Source organism: Salmo trutta, chromosome 22, assembly GCF_901001165.1.
Source record: "Salmo trutta chromosome 22, fSalTru1.1, whole genome shotgun sequence".
Classification (NCBI taxonomy): Eukaryota; Metazoa; Chordata; class Actinopteri; order Salmoniformes; family Salmonidae; genus Salmo; species Salmo trutta.
Genome location: NC_042978.1, coordinates 45,518,312 through 45,539,250, shown reverse-complemented (window position 1 = coordinate 45,539,250; position 20,939 = coordinate 45,518,312). Strand labels below are relative to the sequence as shown.

At 44.5% G+C, this 20,939-nt stretch overlaps 1 protein-coding gene across 5 annotated transcripts in view; it reads right to left on the bottom strand.

Annotated features, from left to right (window-relative positions):
• Window positions 1-20,153, bottom strand: part of LOC115158803 (disks large homolog 1) — a 52,044-nt gene extending 31,891 nt beyond the window's left edge. For 2 of the 5 annotated variants that reach the window (XM_029708141.1, XM_029708142.1), the window contains exons 1-3: window positions 17,245-17,520; window positions 14,734-14,842; window positions 1,457-1,633 (exon numbers count right to left, since the gene is read on the bottom strand). In XM_029708141.1, coding sequence (XP_029564001.1) covers window positions 1,457-1,633; window positions 14,734-14,842; window positions 17,245-17,419 — 461 coding nt within the window. In that variant the 5' untranslated portion in view covers window positions 17,420-17,520. Of the gene's footprint in view, window positions 1-1,456; window positions 1,634-14,733; window positions 14,843-17,244; window positions 17,521-20,009 lie in introns of those variants that run through there. The other 3 variants (XM_029708145.1, XM_029708143.1, XM_029708144.1) reach the window with 3 other exon arrangements.
• Window positions 20,154-20,939: the final 786 nt, after the last annotated feature.

Here is a 20,939-nt window from a genome sequence, read left to right as displayed (position 1 = left end):
TACTACTACTACTACTACTACTGCTGCTGCTACTACTATTACTGCTGCTACTACTACTACTGCTGCTGCTACTACTGCTATTACTGCTACTACTACTACTGCTACTACTGCTGCTACTATTACTACTGCTGCTACTACTACTATTACTGCTACTACTGCTGCTACTATTACTACTACTGCTGCTACTATTACTACTACTACTGCTGCTACTATTACTACTACTACTGCTGCTACTACTGCTACTATTACTACTACTGCTGCTACTACTGCTACTACTACTGCTGCTACTACTGCTACTACTACTACTACTACTACTGTTACTGCTGTTACTACTACTGCTGCTACTATTACTACTGCTGCTGCTGCTGCTGCTGCTACTACTACTACTACTACTATTACTACTACTGCTGCTACTATTACTACTACTACTACTACTACTACTGCTACTACTACTACTACTACTACTGCTACTACTACTACTACTACTGCTGTTACTACTACTGCTACTACTACTACTACTACTGCTGCTACTACTACTACTACTACTACTACTACTACTACTACTACTACTACTGCTACTACTACTACTGCTACTACTGCTGCCTTCTGATCATTCCAAGGTGACAAATGAACCAGAGTCAGGTGAGAAGCCAATTATCATCTGTCCTTCACCCCTCTGTTAGGTGAGAGAGCGAGGGAGGGGGGAAATAGAGGTGAAGCTCGACAGTGTGTGTGTGTGAGAGAGATAGAAACTGTAGGGTGTTTGAACTCTCAAGCTTAATGAAACAGCTGATTCCAAGCGCCTCTTTGCAGAATAAGATGCGATAATGTGTTACTGACGTCAAAAAGCCGCTGAATTAACAGAGTTAGTGTAAGACCGATGGGTTGGTTTTTGTTTCGATGGCAACTTTTATTTTTTTGCCACAGAGAAGGTTTTCACTGAGAGACTGCAGTACCACACCTCATTACAATCCTTGGCTAAACAAAAAATAGTGATTGTGGGTATACTCTCTGCCCCTATGGTACCCTTATGATGTCAGTCACAGTGGCATCAGCATTCACACCATGCTGTGCCCAGGGATAAGACCAGCACTGGGCTGGCACACACACACACACACACACACACACACACACACACACACACACACACACACACACACACACACACACACACACACACACACTGAGCAAGCACAGGACAATGCAACGGTGTTTTAAAACTGAATTCCCCAAACTGCTGAGTCTGGTGAGTAAGAGGGCTTATTTAAAGCCATATCGTGCTAACAGACAAACCTCCGACTAATTCAAACTTTTTTGGCTAATCTCTTAAAATAAGATTTTAGTGTTGGAGACACAGAACCAGGGTTGGGCAACTTCAATGCCCGGGACAGACAACATGTGAAAACAGCAGGTACTCCGAACCCTGAGCACCAGCTTCTAACCCTTGACCTCTTACCTCCTCCTGCTGGGGATGACTCCAACCTCTTCCACCTCTCCTTCATGGGTCACCTGCCGTGCCTGCCACCACTCGTCATCGGAGGCATTCACCACATGAAGGATGTCTCCAAAGTGGAAGTTGAGCCCCTGGCTGGGCAGCCCCGAGTCCTTCGCCCTGTCATAGTCAAACAGAGCCCTGGAGGGAGAGAAACAACATTACATCATCAAACAGCGCCATGCAGACAACAACAACAATAGATGAGGGTGGAACTGTCTTGTCAAACTGGGAGAGAGAAACAACACGACAAACTCAATGACATATCCTTCAGTAAAAATACATATTTCACATTATTAGGGAGCTGTTAGTTAAGGAGAATGATTTCATGAGGTCCTGTAACAAAGAAACTGCGCCAGGTGAGGTCTTTTTAATATAAATACACAACACAAAAACACACAGGGAAGGCAAAGAGCGTGAGCATGATTTTCCACCTGAGATTGGTGTGTGATGACGTGGTCCACAAAGCCCATGTCAGAGTGTCTATCTGTCCAGGAGAGACTGGAGAAGCATGAGAAATATGGATGGACTGAGTTCAGATACAGATCACAGGGACTGAGCAGGTGTTCCATATTAAAATAGATATGAGCGATTCCTGAATAGATGCCAAACATATGCAGCACGCAAAGCACAGCTCAGGAGAGCTTTACCAACTGTAGAACCTTGACGTTGTGTGTTCGTGTGCATCTGCCTGCTAAGGAACTGGAGCTGAAGTAACAGCCGTCCCCTAGCATCCAGCCTGCCAACCTCATCTCCATGTATTTTCTTCATCAATTAAACAGGGCTGTACTGCCTCATCCTCGTGTCTTACTTTCATCCATAAAACAGGAATAATAACCCACGTTGCATCATGTCAATGTAGTCTGATAATAACCCACGTTGCATCATGTCAATGTAGTCTGATAATAACCCACGTTGCATCATGTTAATGTAGTCTGATAATAACCCACGTTGCATCATGTTAATGTAGTCTGATAATAACCTACGTTGCATCATGTTAATGTAGTCTGATAATAACCCATGTTGCATCATGTTAATGTAGTCTGATAATAACCAACGTTGCATCATGTTAATGTAGTCTGATAATAACCCACGTTGCATCATGTTAATGTAGTCTGATAATAACCCACGTTGCATCATGTTAATGTAGTCTGATAATAACCCACGTTGCATCATGTTAATGTAGTCTGATTATAACCCACGTTGCATCACGTTAATGTAGTCTGATAATAACCCACGTTGCATCATGTTAATGTAGTCTGATAATAACCCACGTTGCATCATGTTAATGTAGTCTGATAATAACCCACGTTGCATCATGTTAATGTAGTCTGATAATAACCCACGTTGCATCACGTTAATGTAGTCTGATAATAACCCACGTTGCATCACGTTAATGTAGTCTGATAATAACCCACGTTACATCACGTTAATGTAGTCTGATAATAACCCACGTTGCATCACGTTAATGTAGTCTGATAATAACCCACGTTGCATCACGTTAATGTAGTCTGATAATAACCCACGTTGCATCATGTTAATGTAGTCTGATAATAACCCACGTTGCATCACGTTAATGTAGTCTGATAATAACCCACGTTGCATCATGTTAATGTAGTCTGATAATAACCCACGTTGCATCATGTTAGTGTAGTCTGATAATAACCCACGTTGCATCAAGTTAATGTAGTCTGATAATAACCCCCGTTGCATCACGTTAATGTAGTCTGATAATAACCCACGTTGCATCACGTTAATGTAGTCTGATAATAACCCACGTTGCATCACGTTAATGTAGTCTGATAATAACCCACGTTACATCACGTTAATGTAGTCTGATAATAACCCACGTTGCATCATGTTAATGTAGTCTGATAATAACCCACGTTGCATCACGTTAATGTAGTCTGATAATAACCCACGTTGCATCATGTTAGTGTAGTCTGATAATAACCCACGTTGCATCATGTTAATGTAGTCTGATAATAACCCACGTTGCATCACGTTAATGTAGTCTGATAATAACCCACGTTGCATCACGTTAATGTAGTCTGATAATAACCCACGTTGCATCATGTTAATGTAGTCTGATAATAACCCACGTTGCATCATGTTAATGTAGTCTGATAATAACCCACGTTGCATCATGTTAATGTAGTCTGATAATAACTCACGTTGCATCATGTTAATGTAGTCTGATAATAACCCACGTTGCATCATGTTAATGTAGTCTGATAATAACCCACGGTGCATCATGTTAATGTAGTCTGATAATAACCCACGTTGCATCACGTTAATGTAGTCTGATAATAACCCACGTTGCATCACCTTAATGTAGTCTGATAATAACCCACGTTGCATCATGTTAATGTAGTCTGATAATAACCAACGTTGCATCACGTTAATGTAGTCTGATAATAACCCACGTTGCATCACGTTAATGTAGTCTGATAATAACCCACGTTGCATCACGTTAATGTAGTCTGATAATAACCCACGTTGCATCACGTTAATGTAGTCTGATAATAACCCACGTTGCATCATGTTAATGTAGTCTGATAATAACCCACGTTACATCACGTTAATGTAGTCTGATAATAACCCACGTTGCATCACGTTAATGTAGTCTGATAATAACCCACGTTGCATCACGTTAATGTAGTCTGATAATAACCCACGTTGCATCATGTTAATGTAGTCTGATAATAACCCACGTTGCATCACGTTAATGTAGTCTGATAATAACCCACGTTACATCATGTTAATGTAGTCTGATAATAACCCACGTTACATCATGTTAATGTAGTCTGATAATAACCCACGTTGCATCATGTTAATGTAGTCTGATAATAACCCATGTTACATCATGTTAATGTAGTCTGATAATAACCCCCGTTGCATCATGTTAATGTAGTCTGATAATAACCCACGTTGCATCACGTTAATGTAGTCTGATAATAACCCACGTTGCATCACCTTAATGTAGTCTGATAATAACCCACGTTGCATCATGTTAATGTAGTCTGATAATAACCAACGTTGCATCACGTTAATGTAGTCTGATAATAACCCACGTTGCATCACGTTAATGTAGTCTGATAATAACCCACGTTGCATCACGTTAATGTAGTCTGATAATAACCCACGTTGCATCACGTTAATGTAGTCTGATAATAACCCACGTTGCATCATGTTAATGTAGTCTGATAATAACCCACGTTACATCACGTTAATGTAGTCTGATAATAACCCACGTTGCATCACGTTAATGTAGTCTGATAATAACCCACGTTGCATCACGTTAATGTAGTCTGATAATAACCCACGTTACATCATGTTAATGTAGTCTGATAATAACCCACGTTACATCATGTTAATGTAGTCTGATAATAACCCACGTTGCATCACGTTAATGTAGTCTGATAATAACCCACGTTGCATCACGTTAATGTAGTCTGATAATAACCCACGTTACATCATGTTAATGTAGTCTGATAATAACCCACGTTGCATCATGTTAATGTAGTCTGATAATAACCCACGTTACATCATGTTAATGTAGTCTGATAATAACCCACGTTGCATCATGTTAATGTAGTCTGATAATAACCCACGTTACATCATGTTAATGTAGTCTGATAATAACCCACGTTGCATCATGTGAATGTAGTCTGATAATAACCCACGTTGCATCACGTTAATGTAGTCTGATAATAACCCACGTTGCATCACGTTAATGTAGTCTGACAATAACCCACGTTGCATCATGTTAATGTAGTCTGATAATAACCCACGTTGCATCATGTTAATGTAGTCTGATGAGAAGAATGTTTATGAACAGCATCTTTTACTCTAATTGAGCGGTGGGGCCCCTCTTCCCGTTCAGTACTGAGCACAAACACTTCCACTCTGTGTGAAATAAATATCTTGATACAGGTCCTTACAGGAACACACACAGCCCCAGCTGTAAATGTCACTTCATATCATCAAAACAAAACATCAAACGTGCCATTCCAGGATTCTACAGGCCTCTCTCAGTTTGTGTTTTTAACGATCAATAAAATAGAAGAGTGTAAATAATTCTCTCTGTCTGCTATGAGGTCATCTACCTGGCCAGTCAGGCTTCCTCTGTGTTTCCATCTTTATGTACGCTATTAAAGGGAAGACAATCTTACTGTAGTACAGCTGCCAATGCCAGAGCCAGGAGCATTAAAACAGCATGGTTAAAAAGCAGCTAATTGAAATGTGTGGTTCTCTGTTTTCTAGCCTCTCCTCTGCAGTAATGAGATGGACGACAATACAGCTGGAAGGCTATAAAAGTAGATGCTACAAGCTACACCTCATCCTGAGGGCAGGCCTTAAAGGAAACTGACCAGAACCCTCCTGCTTTCATTACAGTCTAATTGTTCCTCTGTACAGGCCTCTGGGACATATATAGTCCCATGAGTATTAGTGTGCATGGGGTTTCCAACCCCCCCCCCGTTTTAATGATTGTTTATTGAGATTGCCTATATTGAAAAAAAATGTTTTTGAATCCTCGACTTTAGAAGGTCGTAGCTCAGCTTAGCCTAAAGCATCACAGATTTCTACTTTGGTTTTTATAGTTTTTTTTTTTTTTTTTTAGATCGGTATGAACAATCCATCCATGTATTTTTTACCCTTCAAATCAAGGAATGTCCCCCCCACGAAACGTTGGCCCCCAGGTTGGGAACCCCATGCCCTAGGGGGTACTATGGTGTAGTTGTAGTTAAACGGATCACTGAGTGAGTTATTCTAATGTGGAGATGTTGTTAATTAAACCCACAGGGGCGGCCGGTAGCCTAGTGGTTAGAGCGTTGGGCCAGTAACCGAAAGGTTGCTAGATCGAATCCCCCGAGCTGACAAGGTGTAAAAATCTGCCGTTCTGCCCCTGAACAAGGCAGTTAATCCACTGTTCCTAGCCCGTCATTGTAAATAAGAATTTGTTCTTAACTGACTTGCCAGGTTAAATAAATAAAAAATTAAATTAAAAAAAATGACTAAGACTTTTGAGCAGCGGAATACTAGGTTGGTTGTGTTCATCTGTTTGCTATGACTTCCCTATGTGACATGGAGTGCTAATTTTATGCATGCAGTTCTAGAGGGCTGTAAAGAAAATAATTCTGCAAAGCTTGGATTTCCATAATGCAGTATATTTTCTGTTGCTAGAAGTATGTGTCAGCGCAAAGTAAGAAGGATGGTTTTAGGAAGTAGTTTGAGTTTCAATCTCCTGAACATCCCCTAGCAGAGAGACTAATCCTGTTAGAGAGAGTGGGAATCAAACCACTGGGACTGCATCCTTCTCCATATATCCCTCTATATCAGGGCTCTCCAACCATCTTCCTGGAGAGCAACCGTCCTGTAGGTTTTCACTCCAACCCTGTTCCTGGAGAGCTACCGTCCTGTAGGTTTTCACTCCAACCCTCTTCCTGGAGAGCAACCGTCCTGTAGGTTTTCACTCCAACACTCTTCCTGGAGATCTACCGTCCTGTAGGTTTTCACTCCAACCCTCTTCCTGGAGAGCTACCGTCCTGTAGGTTTTCACTCCAACCCTAAGCTAACCGAGTGGACCACTGCACCATCGAGAGCGTCCTGGCCGATTGCATCACGGCCTGGTACGGAAATTGCTCCGTCCACAACCACAAGGCACTCCAGTGTGTGGTGAAGACGGCCCAGTTCATCACTGGGACCATGCTCCCACCCATCCAGGATATCCGCTCCCCAGCCACAAGCTGTTCACTCCCTTACCATCAGGCAGATGGTATCGGAGCATGAGGTCTGATACCACTATCTACAAGCCATCATGACTGCTGAACACTTGAACAGGTCTGATTCTCCTCATTCACACCCACCCACGGAGTGCATTATAAAAGTATTCAGACCCCTTCACTTTTCACACGTTGTTAAAAAATGTCCATCATCAATCTACACACAATATCCCATAATGACAAAGCAAAAATAGGTTTTTAGAAATATTAGCAAATTTACTAAGAATAAAAACTGAAATACCCTATTTTCATAAGTATTCAGATCATTTGCTATGAGACTTGAAATTTAGCTCAGGTGCACCCTGTTTCTATTGATCATCAACTTGATTTGGAGTCCACCTGTAGTAAAATCAATTGATTGGACGTGATTTGGAAAGGCACACACCGTCTATAAAAGGTCCCTCAGTTGACAGAGCATGTCAGAGCACAAACCAAGCCATGAGGTCGAAGGAATTGTCCGTAGAGCTCCAAGACAGGATCGTGTCAAGGCACAGATCTGGGGTAAGGGTACCAAAAAAATGGATGAAGCATTAAAAGTCCAAGAACACAGTGTCCTCCATCATTCTTAAATGGAAGAAGTTTGGAACCACCAAGACTTTTCCAAGAGCTGGCCGCCCGGCCAAACTGAGCAATCGGGGGAGAAGGGCCTTGGTCAGGGAGGTGACCAAGAACCCGATAGTGACTCTGACAGAGCTCCAGAGTTCTTCTGTGGGGATGGGAGAAGCTTCCAGAAGGACAACCATCTTTGCAGCACTCCACCAAATCAGGCCTTTATGGCAGAGTGGCCAAACGGAAGTCACTCATCAGTAAAAGGCTCATGACAGCCCACTTGGAGTTTGCCAAAAGGCACCTAAAGGACTCTCAGACCATGAGAAACAAGATTCTCTGGTCTAATGAAACCAAGATTGAACTCTTTGGCCTGAATGCCAAGCGTCACGTCTGGAGGAAACCAGGCACCGCGCATCACTTGGCCAATACCATCCCTATGGTGAAGCATGGTGGTGGCAGCATCATGCTGTGGGGATGTTTTTCAGCGGCAGGGACTGGGAGACTAGCCAGGATCGAGGGAAAGATTAACGGAGCAAAGTACAGAGAGATCCTTGATGAAAACCTGCTCCAGAGCGCTCAGGACCTCAGACTTTGGTGAAGGTTCACCTTCCAACAGGGCAACAACCCTAAGCACACAGCCAAGACAACGCAGGAGTGGCTTCAGGACAAGTCTCTGAATGTCCTTGAGTGGCCCAGTCAGAGCCCGGACCCGATCGAACATCTCTGGAGACCTGAAAATAGCTGTGCAGCTACGCTCCCCATCCAACGTAACAGAGCTTGAGAGGATCTGCAGAGAAGAATGGGAGAAACTACCCAAATACAGATTTGCCAAGCTTGTAGCGTCATACCCAAGAAGACTCAACGCTGTAATCGCTGCCAAAGGTGTTTCAACAAAGTACTGAATAAAGGGTCTGAATACTTACATAAATGTGATATCTCAGCTTTTTATTTTTAATACATTTGCAAACATAAAAAAAACTGCTTGGGGTATTGTGTGTAGATTAATGGGGGAAAAATATATATTTAATCAATCAATTTTAGAATAAGGCTGTAACGTAACAAAATGTGGAAAAAGTAATGGGGTCTGAATACTTTCCGAATGCATTGTATATTTAGCCTAGGTATAATTTCACAAGACCTGAATTCATTTGATTATTCCTGACTGTTTGAAATGCAGTGTATTTTAACCTTTAAATTGTACAAAAGATTATTAAGAGAAAACATTAAAAAAAAGAAAAACATAAGTTTGAAAGAAAATCTAGATCAGATTTTTAGGCCATATCGCCCAGCCCTACAACACACACATCACCACTGCTGCTACCTGACACTAATTATGAAGAAAAACTACATACTGCTCAATTTAAACACCCCAATCCCCCCTTCCTCAAAACACATGTAAATACTGGACTATAAATTGTGACTTCCTGTATTATACTTGATTCTATTCCGCTGAGCCATTTACTTTATGTTCGGATTCTTATTTTTTATTATTTCTTATTGTTGTTTCATTGTCGAGAAGGAACCTGCAAGTAAGCATTTCGTTTGACGGTGTTTACCATGTGTATCCCGTACACACGACTAATAAAACTCAAAACTAATAATTAGCTGGTTGATAAGCTGAATCAGGTTAGTTACAACTACGGTTGGAGGGAAAACCTACAGGAGGGTAGCTCTCCGGGAACAGGGTTAGAGAGGCCTGCTCTATATCCTTCACCAGTATACTGTAGGAGAGGCCTGCTCTATATCCTTCTCCAGTATACTGTAGGAGAGGCCTGCTCTATATCCTTCTCCAGTATACTGTAGGAGAGGCCTGCTCTATGTTCTTCTCCAGTATATTGTAGGAGAGGCCTGCTCTATGTTCTTCTCCAGTATATTGTAGGAGAGGCCTGCTCTATGTTCTTCTACAGTATACTGTAGGAGAGGCCTGCTCTATGTTCTTCTCCAGTATACTGTAGGAGAGGCCTGCTCTATGTTCTTCTCCAGTATACTGTAGGAGAGGCCTGCTCTATATCCTTCTCCAGTATACTGTAGGAGAGGCCTGCTCTATGTTCTTCTCCAGTATACTGTAGGAGAGGCCTGCTCTATGTTCTTCTCCAGTATACTGTAGGAGAGGCCTGCTCTATGTTCTTCTCCAGTATACTGTAGGAGAGGCCTGCTCTATGTTCTTCTACAGTATACTGTAGGAGAGGCCTGCTCTATATCCTTCTCCAGTATACTGTAGGAGGCCTGCTCTATATCTTTCTCCAGTATACTGTAGGAGAGGCCTGCTCTATATCTTTCTCCAGTATACTGTAGGAGAGGCCTGATCTATATCTTTCTCCAGTATACTGTAGGAGAGGCCTGATCTATATCTTTTTCCAGTATACTGTAGGAGAGGCCTGCTCTATATCTTTCACCAGTATACTGTAGGAGAGGCCTGCTCTATATCTTTCACCAGTATACTGTAGGAGAGGCCTGCTCTATATCTTTCACCAGTATACTGTAGGAGAGGCCTGCTCTATGTTCTTCTCCAGTATACTGTAGGAGAGGCCTGCTCTATGTTCTTCTCCAGTATACTGTAGGAGAGGCCTGCTCTATATCCTTATCCAGTATACTGTAGGAGAGGCCTGATCTATATCTTTCTCCAGTATACTGTAGGAGAGGCCTGCTCTATATCTTTCTCCAGTATACTGTAGGAGAGGCCTGATCTATATCTTTCTCCAGTATACTGTAGGAGAGGCCTGCTCTATATCTTTCTCCAGTATACTGTAGGAGAGGCCTGCTCTATGTTCTTCTCCAGTATACTGTAGGAGAGGCCTGCTCTATAACTTTCTCCAGTATACTGTAGGAGGCCTGCTCTATATCCTTCTCCAGTATACTGTAGGAGAGGCCTGCTCTATATCCTTCTCCAGTATACTGTAGGAGAGGCCTGCTCTATGTTCTTCTCCAGTATACTGTAGGAGAGGCCTGCTCTATGTTCTTCTCCAGTATACTGTAGGAGAGGCCTGCTCTATGTTCTTATCCAGTATACTGTAGGAGAGGCCTGCTCTATATCCTTCTCCAGTATACTGTAGGAGAGGCCTGCTCTATGTTCTTCTCCAGTATACTGTAGGAGGCCTGCTCTATATCCTTCTCCAGTATACTGTAGGAGAGGCCTGCTCTATGTTCTTCTCCAGTATACTGTAGGAGAGGCCTGCTCTATATCCTTCTCCAGTATACTGTAGGAGAGGCCTGCTCTATGTTCTTCTCCAGTATACTGTAGGAGAGGCCTGCTCTATATCCTTCTCCAGTATACTGTAGGAGAGGCCTGCTCTATGTTCTTCTACAGTATACTGTAGGAGAGGCCTGATCTATATCCTTCTCCAGTATACTGTAGGAGAGGCCTGCTCTATGTTCTTCTCCAGTATACTGTAGGAGAGGCCTGCTCTATGTTCTTCTCCAGTATACTGTAGGAGAGGCCTGCTCTATATCCTTATCCAGTATACTGTAGGAGAGGCCTGCTCTATGTTCTTCTCCAGTATACTGTAGGAGAGGCCTGATCTATATCCTTCTCCAGTATACTGTAGGAGAGGCCTGCTCTAAATCCTTCTCCAGTATACTGTAGGAGAGGCCTGCTCTATATACTTCTACAGTATACTGTAGGAGAGGCTTTTCATAGAGTGCACACCACATGACCAAAGGTATGTGGACACCTGCTCGTCCAACATCTAATTTCAAAATCATGGGCATTAATATAGAGTTGGTCCCCCCTTTGCTGCTATAACAGCCTCCACACTTCTGGGAAGGCTTTCCACTAGATGTTGGAACATTACTGCTATAACAGCCTCCACACTTCTGGGAAGGCTTTCCACTAGATGTTGGAACATTACTGCAGGGACTTGCTTCCATTCAGCCACAAGTGCATTACGGAGGTCAAGCACTGATATCGGACAATTAGGCCTGGCTCACAGTCGGCGTTCCAATTCATGCCAAAGGTGTTAGATGGGGTTGAGGTCGGGGCTCTTTACAGGCCTGTCAAGTTCTTCCACACCGATCTCGACAAACCATTTCTGTACGGACCTTGCTTTGTGCACGGGGTATTGTCATGCTGAAACAGGAAAGGGCCTTCCCTAAATTGTTGCCACAAAGTTGGAAGCACAGAATCGTCTAGAATGTCATTGTATGTTTTAGTGTTACGATTCCCTTCACTGGAACTAAAGGGCCTAGCCTGAACCATGAAAAACAGCCACAGACCATTATGACACTCTTATTCATAACAAGAAAAAACAGGTAGCTAAATATAATAACAAACTGCAATCGTTTGCCGTTAGTGAGAACAGCTAAAATCTTTGCAGGCGTGTCGGCCAGGGCCTGTGACAGGGACGTTCTCCACTTCCCTGGGACTGCTGTGTACCGGAGGCAAGCTGACCACACACAGATGAGGCCTGAATGGACAAATCAAACTAGCCTCTATTATCAGTTGTATGTCTACATCATAATGGAGGAAGACCAGCCATATCAGGGCTCCAGTCAACGTAAAGGACAATGGCTTCTCTAACATCAATCAATGTATCAGTGCAGAGGATCTGTTCACTTCAGATGGTGGAGAACATGGCTGTGTGTGTGTGTTTGTGGTGTTGCCTAAGGGTGTTTTCACATATAGTCCTCTTAAACATTTAAAAAAAAATCTCAGTCCTCTTTAAAGTGAACTCTGGGGGTAAAAACCCCCAAAAGAAGTCAGTTCTCTTTGTATTTACACTGCCTTTGAATGAGGACTCAACTCTTTCGCCAGTTCACTTCACCTATTTTATGGTCCGAGTCCTCTTTGCATTCACATTGCTATGTTTAGAAACAAACCAATATCTTTTTTTTTTTTTAACATTCCCTCAATTTGGAAGCTAATGAATTGCACTTAGCTGAAAGATGACATAATAATTGTAATTTGAAGATAATATTAACATGTAAATATATTGGTAACAAAATAAATAGCAGAAGAATAACTGCAGATTAATTAATGCTATAATTGAAAATTGTACACCCAAAGTAGGCTACTGGCCCTTTAAGAGGTCCTGAGTGGCAGAGCGATCTAAGGCACTGCATCTCAGAGCAAGAGGTATCACTACAGTCCCTGGTTTGAATCCAGGCTGTATCACATCCGGCCGTGATTGGGAGTCCCATAGGGCGGCTCAAAATTGGCCCAGCATCGTCCGGGTTTGGCCAGTGTAGGTCATCATTGTAAATAAGAATTTGTTCTTAACTGACTTGCCTAGTTAAAATAAAGGTTACATTAATTTTTAAAGAGATAGGGTAGAAAATCAATTCTATGTCGTGATTTTCACCCAAAAATATTGTCTTCTGACACTATTCAAACCCCACAATAAAATGAACAGCTTATGAAGCGCTCTTAGCCTATAGACCACAAATTACAAACAAATTATCGTGAACTAAAAACTATTTTGGAATTTCTGTGTATCCTTGACAACCGCTAATCAAAATCCCGAAACAGAAAATGCTTTTTCCCTCAAACCTGCACGTCATCATCTTTTCTCTTCTGTGGCACCAATGTGAGGGGTTATGACAGGGGAAACAGTGTAGACTTTAAATCTAGTGCGAGGGGTTATGTCCGTAGTCTAGTGTGAGGGGTTATGACAGGGGAAACAGTGTAGACTTTAAATCTAGTGCGAGGGGTTATGTCCGTAGTCTAGTGTGAGGGGTTATGACAGGGGAAACAGTGTAGACTTTAAATCTAGTGCGAGGGGTTATGTCCGTAGTCTAGTGCGAGGGGTTATGTCAGCAGTCGAGTGCGAGGGGTTATGTCCGTAATCTAGTGCGAGGGGTTATGTCCGTAGTCTAGTGCGAGGGGTTATGTCCGTAGTCTAGTGCGAGGGGTTATGTCCGTAGTCTAGTGCGAGGGGTTATGTCCGTAGTCTAGTGCGAGGGGTTATGTCCGTAGTCTAGTGCGAGGGGTTATGTCCGTAGTCTAGTGCGAGGGGTTATGTCAGTAGTCTAGTGCGAGGGGTTATGTCAGTAGTCTAGTGCGAGGGGTTATGTCAGTAGTCTAGTGCGAGGGGTTATGTCAGTAGTCTAGTGCGAGGGGTTATGTCAGTAGTGTAGTGTGAGGGGTTATAACAGTAGTCTAGTGTGAGGGGTTATAACAGTAGTCTAGTGTGAGGGGTTATAACAGTAGTCTAGTGTGAGGGGTTATAACAGTAGTCTAGTGTGAGGGGTTATAACAGTAGTCTAGTGTGAGGGGTTATAACAGTAGTCTAGTGTGAGGGGTTATAACAGTAGTCTAGTGTGAGGGGTTATAACAGTAGTCTAGTGTGAGGGGTTATAACAGTAGTCTAGTGTGAGGGGTTATAACAGTAGTCTAGTGTGAGGGGTTATAACAGTAGTCTAGTGTGAGGGGTTATAACAGTAGTCTAGTGTGAGGGGTTATGTCAGTAGTCTAGTGTGAGGGGTTATGACAGGGGAACAGTGTGAAAACACCCTAAGTGTCTGTATCAACACAGACAGACACACAGAGAGAAGACTCAAAGGGTCAGTGCTCCTGTGCTCTGCCCTTATGGGTTGAATATTGTCAATGTCGACGTATGGACAATAAAGTTATCCCTTTTCGATTCTCCTCAGACAGAAAGCCACAGTCATGGTAAAGTGTATTGATAGCATCATGAAGGTAAAGGTGATGAAAGTACCCAGAGAGTAAAAAACAATAGCCTCCAGATAATGTGACATGGGCCTAATATACTCTACACTAGCATATATCGTCTCTGTAACAGAGACAGATGAAAGCAATCTGCTGGGTGCCTATCAGGGCGACAGATCACCTGTCCACTTCCTTCATAACAGTGTAGACGTTAGAAGATGAAGCCATAGACATTATCATAAGGGTTAGGATCATAGTCGTACATGACATAGGTTATGAAGGGGTTATTGAGGAGTCATTACCTGACGTAGAGCGTTCTCTTCTGGCTGGTCCGCAGAGAGCCACTGCTGATGCTGCTGTTCATCATCTGTTCACGTAGATCATGAATTTTGGCTTCAAATCGACTGTACTCTGGAAAACAGGGGGAAAAGGAGGAAATTAGAACTGAATGAAAAAAGACTGATTCCACTCTGTTCTGCAGAGGAAAGATAGGACTGTTTTCGGTACACAGCAGATTTGATTGTTTTCTGGCGATGAATGCATTATGACAGAGAGAGATTTAACTATTGTACTCTGACGTAGAGGGAGTGGGAGAGAGATTGAGACAAATACAAATTCTACACTGTTGCCCTAGAGCACACAAATAATTACACCTACCTCGGCCTAAACACCAACACCACAGGTAAATTCCACGAGGCTGTGAACACTTGTACGCCATCAAATGGAACATAAAACTCAACATCCCAATTAGGATCTGGCTAAAAATACTCCAATCAGTTATAGAACCCATTGCCCTCTATGTTTGTGAGGTCTGGGGTCCACTCACCTACCAAGAATGTACAAAATGTGACAAACACCCAATTGCAGGATTCTGCAAAAATATTAATTGTGTTCAACGCAAAACCCCCAAACAATACAGAGCTGAATTAGGACTATATCCACCAGTTATCAATATCCAGAAAATAACTGTTCAATTCTAAAACCACCTAAAAGGAAGTGATGCCAGCTGATTAACAGCCAGCTGGCTCTGTTCACAAACACAAACAGACCCCCAGGACAGCAACACAACGAGACCCAACCAAATTATGAGAAAGAAAAGAGAACTATTTGACACACTGGAAAGAATCAACCAAAAAACAGAGCAGACTAGAATGTTATCTGTCCCTAAACAGAGGGACAAGGCAGACCCGACCCTCAAGAGAAGACAGGCTATGTCCCTCAGATTTTAGAGACAGAGAGAGACAGAGAGAGAGACAGAGAGAGGGACAGAGAGAGAGACAGAGAGAGGGACAGAGAGAGAGACAGAGAGAGGGACAGAGAGAGAGACAGAGAGAGACAGAGAGAGAGACAGAGAGAGGGACAGAGAGAGAGACAGAGAGAGAGACAGAGAGAGAGACAGAGAGAGACAGAGAGAGGGACAGAGAGAGACAGAGAGAGACAGAGAGAGACAGAGAGAGACAGAGAGAGACAGAGAGACAGAGCAACAGAGCGACAGAGCAACAGACAGAGCGACAGAGCAACAGACAGAGAGACAGAGCAACAGACAGAGAGACAGAGCAACAGACAGAGAGACAGAGCAACAGACAGAGAGACAGAGCAACAGACAGAGAGACAGAGCAACAGACAGAGAGACAGAGCAACAGACAGAGAGACAGAGCAACAGACAGACAGACAGAGCAACAGACAGACAGAGCAACAGACAGACAGAGCAACAGACAGACAGCGCAACAGACAGACAGCGCAACAGACAGACAGCGCAACAGACAGCGCAACAGACAGCGCAACAGACAGCGCAACAGACAGAGACAGACAGAGAGACACAGACAGAGAGAGAGAGAGACACAGACAGAGAAAGAGAGAGAGACACAGACAGAGACAGAGAGAGACAGACAAGACAGAGAGAGACAGACAAGAAGACAGAGAGAGACAGACAAGACAGAAAGAGAGAGACACAGACAGAGAGACAGACAGAGAGACAGACAGAGAGACAGACAGAGAGAGACAGAGAGACAGACAGAGAGACAGACAGACAGACCTTCTGTCAACAAGTAAAGATAAAGGGTTTAAATGTAGTTGCTGTTCTGTGGCTGATGAGTCTGTGTGGCTGATGAGTCTGTGTGGCTGATGAGTCTGTGTGGCTGATGAGTCTGTGTGGCTGATGAGTCTGTGTGGCTGATGAGTCTGTGTGGCTGATGAGTCTGTGTACCAGAGAGACTGGCTAAACCCTACCGGTGGAGGGAGGGAGAGAGTTAGGGGGATGTAGAGAGAGAGTCCACCTGGTTACATCTCTCTGGCTGCAACGTCTGGCCAAATCTCTACATCTCCTCTGAGAAGATGAGAGGAGGACTACCAGTAGCTTTCACTATGATTAAAACTGATCTGAAATCAGTTATCCCATGCAGATATGTCTGGGAAAGAGTTACACACTGATCTAGGGCTTGGTAGAACTAGTGTAACGCTCTGAACCAATGAAAACACATCTATTGCAGACGATGACTTTCTGCCTCCAGTTCATGTAGTCCTTATAGAAGCCCTGCTTCAACCCTGGGTGGCTTATAAAGAAGACACAGTAAAACTCTTGTTGAATAATTCAAATGTTTTAGCCTACTTTGTACACTCTTAGAAAAAAGGGTTCCAAAAGGGTTCTGCGGCTGTCCCCATAGGTAGAACTCTTTTGGGTTCCATGTAGAACACTCTGTGGAAAGGGTTCTACATGGAACCCAAACGGGTTCTACCTGGAACCAAAAGGGTTGCTGTGGGGACAGCCGAAGAACCCTTTTTGGTTCTAGATAGTGTAGTAATGCTCTTCTCACTTTTCCAATCCGTTGGCTTTAGCAGGGAAGAGGAGAGATGGAGGCTGAATGAGGTGACCTTGAAGAAGCCTGGCTGAGTCCTCTGTATCTCATTTGGTAGAGCATGGTGCTGGCATCGGTATGATAGTGGGTTTGGTTCCCAGGACCACGCGGATGTAAAATGTATTACACGCATGACTGTAAGTCACTTTGGATAAATGTGTCTGCTCAACGGCATATATTCTATATTATTTACTGTTAGCGGTCTATAGATTATTTTTATTTATTTAACTAGGCAAGTCAGTTAAGAACAAATTCTAATTTACAATGACGGCCTACCCTGGCCAAACCTGTGCGCCGCCCTATGGGACTCCCAATCACGGCCGGATGTGATGCAACCTGGATTCGAACCAGGGACTGCAGTGACGCCTCTTTCCCTGCATCTCGCGCCACTCGGAAGCACTAATGATCAGATATAGGCATTGTGAATGATCAGATATAACGTTGTCTCTACATCCTCAGACAGCTGTTTTTAGATTATTTTGAGGATACAGGTCCCTTGATGGAGGAATGGGGTGTGACGGTGACATCACAAAGGAACAAACCATAATACACACAGAGGAACAACAAATATCTAGTCTCCAACGCTACAAATATATCACCGTGTCTCGTTCCCTATCAATCTCCTGCACAGTAATAATTTAAACTGTCAAGAGAAACACCAACAGCTACTCCAACACCAACAGCAACACCAACAGCTACACCAACACCAACAGCTACTCCAACACCAACAGCTACTCCAACACCAACAGCTACTCCAACACCAACAGCTACACCAACACCAACAGCTACTCCAACAGCAACAGCTACTCCAACAGCAACAGCTACTCCAACACCAACAGCTACTCCAACACCAACAGCTACACCAACACCAACAGCTACTCCAACACCAACAGCTACTCCAACACCAACAGCTACAGCAACACCAACAGCTACAGCAACACCAACAGCTACACCAACAGCTACAGCAACACCAACAGCTACAGCATTAGCTACACCAACAGCAACACCAACACAACAGCAACAGCTACACCAACAGCTACAGCAACACCAACAGCTACAGCAACACCAACAGCTACACCAACACCTACAGCAACACCAACAGCTACAGCAACACCAACAGCTACAGCAACACCAACAGCTACACCAACAGCTACACCAACAGCTACACCAACAGCTACATCAACAGCTACATCAACAGCTACAGCAACAGCTACACCAACAGCTACACCAACACAACACCAACACAACACCAACAGCAACACCAACAGCTACACCAACACCTACACCTACAGCAACACCAACAGCTACATCAACACCAACAGCTACAGCAACACCAACAGCTACAGCAACACCAACAGCTACAGCAACACCAACAGCTACAGCAACACCAACAGCTACTCCAACACCAACAGCTACTCCAACACCAACAGCTACTCCAACACCAACAGCTACTCCAACACCAACAGCTACTCCAACACCAACAGCTACATCAACACCAACAGCAACACCAACAGCTACACCAACAGCTACAGCAACACCAACAGCTACAGCAACACCAACAGCTACACCAACACCAACAGCTACACCAACAGCTACAGCAACACCAACAGCTACAGCAACACCAACAGCTACAGCAACACTAACAGCTACAGCAACACCAACAGCATCATCAACACCAACAGCTACAGCAACACCCACATCAACACCAACACCTACAGCAACACCAACAGCTACAGCAACACCAACAGCTACAGCAACACCTACATCAACACCAACAGCTACAGCAACACCAACAGCAACACCAACAGCTACAGCAACACCAACAGCTACAGCAACACCAACAGCTACAGCAACACCTACAGCAACACCAACAGCTACATCAACACGAACAGCTACAGCAACACCAACAGCTACAGCAACACCAACAGCTACAGCATCATCAAAATACAGAGGCAGAAAAACACTCCAAAATACAGTAGCTCCTAGATTATAGAAAAGGCCCACAGCGTCCACCCACCCACCATGGGGAACCAAGCAGTTATATTAAAAAGTGAAACTGAGGCGAACACAATCCCCCGTAAAACCCTCTGGGGCTAAATTCAGCATCTGAAACAACATACACAGGGAAACACCAGAACAGAGAACATTCTGATGAATTCCTGACAAGCCTTAAATAAGCCTTTTTTCTAAATAGAAAACCGCTGTGTGCTGAAGCATGTCTACTCTGTTGTCAGATAGACGTAGCAGCATGAAGCAGCATGAAGCAGCATGAAGCAGCATGAAGCAGCATGAAGCAGCATGGAGCAGCATGGAGCAGCATGGAGCAGCATGGAGCAGCATGAAGCAGCATGAAGCAGCATGGAGCAGCATGGAGCAGCATGGAGCAGCATGAAGCAGCATGAAGCAGCATGAAGCAGCATGAAGCAGCATGAAGCAGCATGGAGCAGCATGGAGCAGCAAGGAGCAGCAAGGAGCAGCAAGGAGCAGAAAGGAGCTGAGCAGAGCACTTTGCTGCCTGTGCGTAGACGCCTGCCGTGTCCTACCACCCATCCCCGAGCCATTACTGTACACGGAACGTAATTAAGGCTGAGTAACCTAATCATACTGGAGCACCAGCACACACACACACACACACACACACACACACACACACACACACACACACACACACACAGACTGTTTTATCTCTGAAAGACAAAGCTGTAACAACATGCTGTACTTACATAGTGCTCTGCTGAGGGGTCGCTTCTGACTGGTGAAAGGTTCTTCTCTCTGAGTTAGAGCCTGGTCTCTGCTCTCAGAGATGTGTCGGTGTGTGTGGTAGTGATGACGAGCTCTCTCTAGCGTCTGCTCCACATTGTCTCCTGTGTGTGTGTGTGTGTAGAGATACTACAATCTGTCTCTCCTCCAGCTTGTCTCAACGAGAAACAGAAACAACAGATGCTAAAGCACTCTCTCTCTCCTCGCCATCTCCCTCCTCCCTCTCCCTCCTCTCCTCCCTCTCCTTCCTCTCTCTCCTCTCTCTCCTCCTCTCCCTCCTCCTCTCTCTCTCTCCCTCCCTCCTCCTCTCTCTCCCTCCCTCCTCCTCTCTCTCCCTCCCTCCCTCCTCCTCTCTCTCCCTCCCTCCTCCTCTCTCTCCCTCCCTCCCTCTCCCTCCCTCCCTCCCTCCCTCCCTCTCCCTCCCTCCTCTCTCTCTCTCCCTCCCTCCCTCCTCCTCTCTCTCCCTCCCTCCCTCCTCCTCTCTCCCTCCCTCCCTCCTCCTCTCTCCCTCCCTCCCTCCCTCCATCTCCCTCCTCTCTCTCTCCCTCCCTCCTCCTCCTCCCTCCTCCTCCTCTCTCTCCCTCCCTCCTCCTCGCCATCTCCCTCCCTCCTCCTCGCCATCTCCCTCCCTCCTCCTCCTCTCTCTCTCTCTTCCTCCCCCCTCTCTCTCCCTCCCTCCTTCTCTCTCTCTCCCTCCTCCTCACCATCTCCCTCCCTCCTCCTCCTCCCTCCCTCCCTCCTCCTCGCCATCTCCCTCCCTCCCTCCTCCTCTCTCTCCCTCCCTCCTCCTCGCCATCTCCCTCCCTCCTCCTCCTCTCTCCCTCCTCCTCTCTCTCTCTCTTCCTCCCTCCCTCCTTCTCTCTCTCTCCCTCCTCCTCGTCATCTCCCTTCTC